Source organism: Asparagus officinalis, chromosome 8 (genome assembly GCF_001876935.1).
Source record: "Asparagus officinalis chromosome 8, Aspof.V1, whole genome shotgun sequence".
Classification (NCBI taxonomy): domain Eukaryota; kingdom Viridiplantae; phylum Streptophyta; class Magnoliopsida; order Asparagales; family Asparagaceae; genus Asparagus; species Asparagus officinalis.
This window is the reverse complement of record NC_033801.1, coordinates 78,059,619-78,065,411: the sequence shown is the minus strand read 5'-3', so window position 1 is coordinate 78,065,411 and position 5,793 is coordinate 78,059,619. Positions and strand designations below refer to the sequence as shown.

The 5,793-nt window shown below is 47.8% G+C and overlaps 1 protein-coding gene across 1 annotated transcript; it reads left to right on the top strand.

Annotated features, from left to right (window-relative positions):
* Nucleotides 1,814-5,375, top strand: LOC109821406 (uncharacterized protein KIAA0754-like). The gene is made up of 4 exons (XM_020387595.1): nt 1,814-1,894; nt 1,978-2,028; nt 4,152-4,788; nt 4,963-5,375. The coding sequence occupies exons 1-4, from the start codon at nt 1,814-1,816 to the stop codon at nt 5,373-5,375; spliced, it is 1,182 nt and encodes a 393-aa protein (XP_020243184.1).

The window sequence follows — 5,793 nt, the reverse complement described above, 5'->3', positions numbered from 1 at the left end:
GAGAGAATTATAATCATTCTTTTTCTAAACAGTTAGAGAGAATAAAATCAAGTACAGTTCCTTTCTCATTTTCTTGTTACAAAATTTTCCACCAAACACAGATATTCTGTTGTTGAAAAATCCTCTTAGATTTGATCTTCTGAGTTTGATTCAAATCTTCTATCTCCAAGGAATTCGCCTCTCCTGACTCTCTGTGTGGTTGAGATTCTGAAGAATCCTCTCTGCTGCCTCTTCGTACCCAAAAAGCCCACCCCCAACTCAGTTGAGTTTGTTGAGATTTTATAGGGGGATCAGGGGTTGTAACTGCCCTCTAAATCCGCTCCTGAGTGGGCGTGATTTCCTCAGACCGTGGGGGAAAACAGTTCTAAAACCGTTCGACTCGTGTTTGAACGAGTCAAACGCCCAATCTGGCGTTCAGAACCCCAACTTCGTGTCTTAGAATTGAGACGCGAAGTTGGGTGTTGGCTGAACATTGATGAACACGAGGGTCGCTTGCGTTTTGACTTGTTGCCTGCTTGGAAACGCGGGGGTCGGTGTTGGTTGGACCCCTACGAACACGAGGGTCGCTCACGTTTAGCTTGTAGCTTGGAAACGCGAGGGTCGCCTGCACTTCCAGAATTGTAACGCGGGGATGACTTCCGCGTTTTAGAAGGACTTAGTTGATCTGTAACCTCTTCTGTAAAGCGTTGCAAGGACCGTTGTTCAGTAATCCTAGCTTTAGCTATTGTGGGGTGTGAAAGTCGTCAGATTGTAACTTTCACTGCAGAATGTGAAGACTACTGAATAGAGTTTTCATCAGTTGTCGGAAGTGTCGTTGAATTGTATCTCTTCTCGATCTATGTGAAAAGTCCTCTATTTGCAGCTTTCGATTGTCGGCGCAAAAGCTATTTGATTGTAGCTTTCGTTATTGTAACTTGACGGGAATCAACATCCATAGTGTTTTTAGATGAATATTTGCCCACAGCTCACTACCAAGCAACTCACCAACTAAGTCCAACCTTTTATTTCTGAAATCATTACACTGCTCATCAACATCTCTAATAGTTGCTAATATAATATTAGTCATGTTGTTGTCGCAACCATCAAGATCAATCATCTCAGAAATGAGGCCGTGTTTGTAGCGGTCGCAGAGTTGCAGATACAGCGATTAGAAAGTCGTCTGATTGTGACTTCCATTGTCGGAGCTTGATAGGGATCAGCTAGCCATTGTGATTTTTAGACAGCCTACAGAACCCCCTCCAAAGTTTTCGAAAGTTCGCGGTTGACTGGGACGAATTTTCGGAATACTTTAGATCCCAAAATTTAGTGGATTGATTGCTCACTCCGTCTGATCGAGCCAGATGATTTCAATGTTGTTGACTGTAATCTATCTGTCCTTTTCCAATAGACTCCCCAGTGGAGTCGTTTGTTTCTTCCCGGCTTTGGTCGCCTTGATGATTGCTGTTAGCTCTTCTTTTACTTATCTGGGGCCGTGTCGTAGCCTTGGTAGTCAAGAAGCTGCTATCATAGCGGTCCAAACACAGAGATAATTTCTGCATTTGAGGATTGGAACGCGTGGGTGAGCCCTGCGTCGGAGAATTTGAACGCGTGGCTAAACCTCGCATTTGGAAGTCCAAACAACTCGAACGCTAGGGTCGAGTTTGGGCGGGATTCTGGCCTCGAATCCCGTCCGTTACGATTTGACAGCTCACAGCTGTCTATAAATAGACCGCTGGAGGTGAAATCAAGAGTCATTCGACTCTTCTTGAAACTTTAACGAAAAATTTCGTTTTCTTCTCCGGCGACAACTGTTCTTCTCCTCCGACAAAACCCTATGGCACCCAAGAAATTGGTCTCTCGTCCTCCCAAGTCCGACGTCGCTGCGGCTCAAGGATCGGCACTGTCAGCGCTGAACGTCTGGACTTTTTCTGACACGGGGGTCGACCTTCGCGTCTGTGCTTTGTTTTTGCCTTGTCTAAATTTTTCTTTATCTTGCAGTGCGCCATACCAGTGAACCCCTTCTTTTTCGCCACCATTTTGGGCATGAAGGTGGTGCGGACATGAACATGACCTTCAGCTCGCGCCAAGAACTCCCAGTTTTCCGAGTTAGGGAAAAGAGTCGCGTGGAACTGATCACCCAAGCTTCTCATGACACTCTTAGGACATTGGTTTCGGACGCTCGACTTGAAAGCCCAAGCCGTAGGCCAATAGTCAAACCTGGATACCTCTTCGGGGACTTTGTTGACTTCGAAGCAAGCGCTGCTTATGATGGGGACTATAAGTGGCTGCGGAAAGTTAGGGACCGCAACCTTTTCTTGCCCAATATGGAGAGGATGTTCCCCATATCTTATTTCCAGTGTGCTTCCGTCCCAAGGCGTATGGATTAGCCCCTGGTTAAGGATCAGTATGGGGTCGCTCTCGGAACTCTAACTTTTCACGGGGTCCGCATAGTTGGTTATAACCGGCAGGTGACAGCTTTACGGTCGGGTTTATTTGCTAAGGAGTATCCCCTCGGTGAAGTGGCCAGTCCGGCAAATACCTTTGTCAAGAGGTTTGTGGCAAAGAAAGGAGAGTTTCCCGCGCAAGGATTTAGAACTCCTGGCTGGGTTCATTCTCTGGTGACGGGGTGGTGGACCCGGATGACCAAGTTTGTTTTGGATGAATTGGAAGTACCTCTTGCCCGAGCTGGATTGCTGGTTCCTGTGCGGGCTACTAAGTTCGGGATTGTCCAGAGCCACTTTCACTTCTTCTCCATACTAGAGAAGTATAATCCTGAGAGTTGCACTTTCTTCACCCCTGTGGGGGAGTTAGGCTTTGCTCTTCACGAGATGCACGAAGTCTCGGGTCTTATTCTTGGGGATTTGCCGTGTGAAGAATTTGTTTCGGGATCGGCGGAACTCAAAATTTTGAAGAAGACCAGCCCTGAAATTTATGCCACTCTCTGGGAAGTCATGTGTCACTTCCACATTTGCATGCAGCTGACGGGGGCTCGAGGAAGCGGCATTAAACAAGTGTCTTGGGCGGAATATTTATTCCAAAGCTTGACCACTAAAGGAGCCTCTGTGACCCGATTGCCTGCCAGTACTTTAGAGGAAGTTCAGGCTCGTATTAACGACGCTACCTCCCATTATACCAACGAGGCTAAAGAAGATGTTTTCCCGGCTCATACAGAGTTTGAAAGCTTCCATTATCAAGCTCTAATTCCAATTTCCGACACAGTGCTGCTGGCCGGGTTCTTGATGTTGTGGCTCAAATGTTGCGTCGTCCCTACTAGGCCGGTCGATGCCCTTGCCGTTGAGGTGGTCTACCCAGCTATCCTTTTGGCACATGGGAGACCTGTGAGCCTCCTCAATGCTATAGTGGGTTGTTTGCAGTATGGATTGCGGGAGTTGGCCTCTGACTTCGTTGATATTACAGAGGTGGAGTCTGAGGGTCACAAGGCTTTCAAAACTCCCAATCCCAGGGTACCAATGCCATATACTTATTTGATGGCTTGGTACGTGCTTCACTGTCCTCCTTTGATGAGTGCAGCCTCTCCCCCGGAAGACTCATTCATCCCATTTGTGCAGCGACTAGAATCTGTGAAATGGGAAGGAGGGTACATGGTTAGAATTCGCCAAATCTTAGCGCGAGACACCCACTTCCACATCTACCGCTGTTTCCCTGATTTCGAGGGCGGCGTCTATGGCGCGGAATATCAGGACGTAGCAGGTCCTAATGGATTCACTCATCTGAGCGGGGGTGTTTTCCATTGGCTTCTCTCCATCAGGCCAGGCTACCTGATCTTTCGGCAAGGCGTCAACTGTTTCATTGAACCTTACCAACCCTATAGGTTCGCTCGCCAATTTGGGTATGATCAGTTATATGTCGGGAACCCTCATCCTCAACTCTCAGTTGTGGGCAATTTATATGAAGGAGCCAGGGCTTGGTATTATTCTGTGGCAGGTTGTACTAAGGCCATCTTCAGGCTTCCCCACAAAACTGTCAACTCCTATACCTCCATAAGCTTCTGTAATTGGTATTACGCCGCTTCTCAGACTCCCAATTACAACTTGAATACATCTTGCCTAAAAGACATTAGGCATATGTATGCTTTAAGGAAGGGGTCCAAAACATCCCGCTTGAGAGGGATTGATGAGTTTCTATCCATTGAAAACCAGCCTGCTGGGTAGGAAGAGGAACAGACAGCTGATCCTGCTCCAGGGGAAGAGCAACGAGTGGTTGATCCTCCTACAACGAGAGCAGCGGGGAAACGAAAACTTTCTGTAGATGAAGCCGGCAAGTATGATAAGCAGATTCGTCGGAAACTACTGGTTGATTCTCCCCCCAAAGGCCAACAAAAATCCAAGTTGATGGCTGATGCCATCAGAGCTGCTGTAGATGAAGAACAACAGGAATCGTCCGTGGCGGGCCTGCCACATAGAGCTGGACTTCGTTCTCATAGCCCAGCCCTATCAAGCGAAGCTTCTTCTTACCATCCTCCCGAAGGCGAAGAGGACGAATTATTGGCTGCAGATGCAGAATCTGCTCCAGTGATGGACCTTCCTAAGTCTCCTGCATTAGAGCCATGGGGTCTTGATGAGAATCCATCCCCTCCTCCTTCAGTATTAATGTCGCAAGCTGGTGATTTAATTCCTAGTCCTACAACAGGACTAATGAAGAGATCAGCTGCTGGCACAAATCTTCCTGAACCCTCGGCTACTCGAGATGATGAGGAGCGAGTTGATTATGAAGGCTCCTCGATTGGTGGTGTAGCTGACGAAGATAGAGATGATGAGGATGCTGACGTTGGCAATATGCCAGATGGTGGTGAAGATGATGAAGAGCATGATTCCATAGATGACATCACCACTTTTGATGATGCTCCCAAGGTCCCATCCGATAAAGTATCTAGTTATACTCCTTTTCACATCTCCGGTAAGCCTAGTTTTCTTCGAATTCTTCCACATTTTTTTTTCGCGTTCCGACCCTTTTTCCGTGTAGGTTCACCTTCTCCAGGGACCACTGCTGCTACTACTTCAGAGCAAGAACCTGCGCAGATGTCGGCTCCTTTAGAAGAGCAACATTTACCTGGCTCTCCTACGGCAACTGTTCCACCTGCAGCATTGCCTGAAACTACTGCCGCAACTCCTCCTCCGGAACAGCAGCTTGTGCTGGTGTCAGCTCCTATGCAAGAGCAGCCCCTGCCTACCTCATCCACTGTAGCTGCTTCACCTACAGCATTGATGAAGATCTCGCTTGCGCCCACAGAGGCCGGACCAAGCGCGTCTCCGGCGAGGACAATGATGGCTTTGACTTCAAGTCCTTCGCAATTGAATGTTTCAGTTGCCTCCGCGACTTCTACACCCAAATCACTTGTTAATCCATACCTCCTGAGGACCAAGAGGATGAATTAATGGATGCAGATGCAGAATCCGCTCCGGCGATGAACCTCCCTAGGTCTCCTGCATTGGAACCAGGGGGTCTTGAAGAGAATCCATCCCCTCCTCCTTCAGCATTAATGTCACAAGCTGGTGATTTAATTCCTAGTCCTACAACGGGACTTATGAATAAACCAGTTGCTGGAACAGATCTTCCGGGACCTTTAGCGGCTTAGGATGATGAGGAGCGAGTTGATTATAATGGCTGGTAGTGCAGCTGACGAAGACAGAGATGATGAGGATGCTGACGTTGGCAACATGCCAGATGGTGGTGAAGATGATGAAGAGCATGATTCCATAGATGACATCACCACTTTTGATGATGCTCCCAAGGTCCCATCCGATAAAGTATCTAGTTATACTCCTTTTCACATCTCCGGTAAGCCTAGTTTTC

Coding starts and splice junctions, on each gene's coding strand:
- LOC109821406 (XM_020387595.1), top strand. CDS start 1,814: ATGGCACCCAAGAAATTGGTCTCTCGTCCTCCCAAGTCCGACGTCGCT. Junction 2,029..4,151: donor CCACCATTTTGGGCATGAAG/GTGGTGCGGACA, acceptor CCTGCTGGGTAG/GAAGAGGAACAGACAGCTGA. Junction 4,789..4,962: donor TGGCAATATGCCAGATGGTG/GTGAAGATGATG, acceptor TTTTCCGTGTAG/GTTCACCTTCTCCAGGGACC.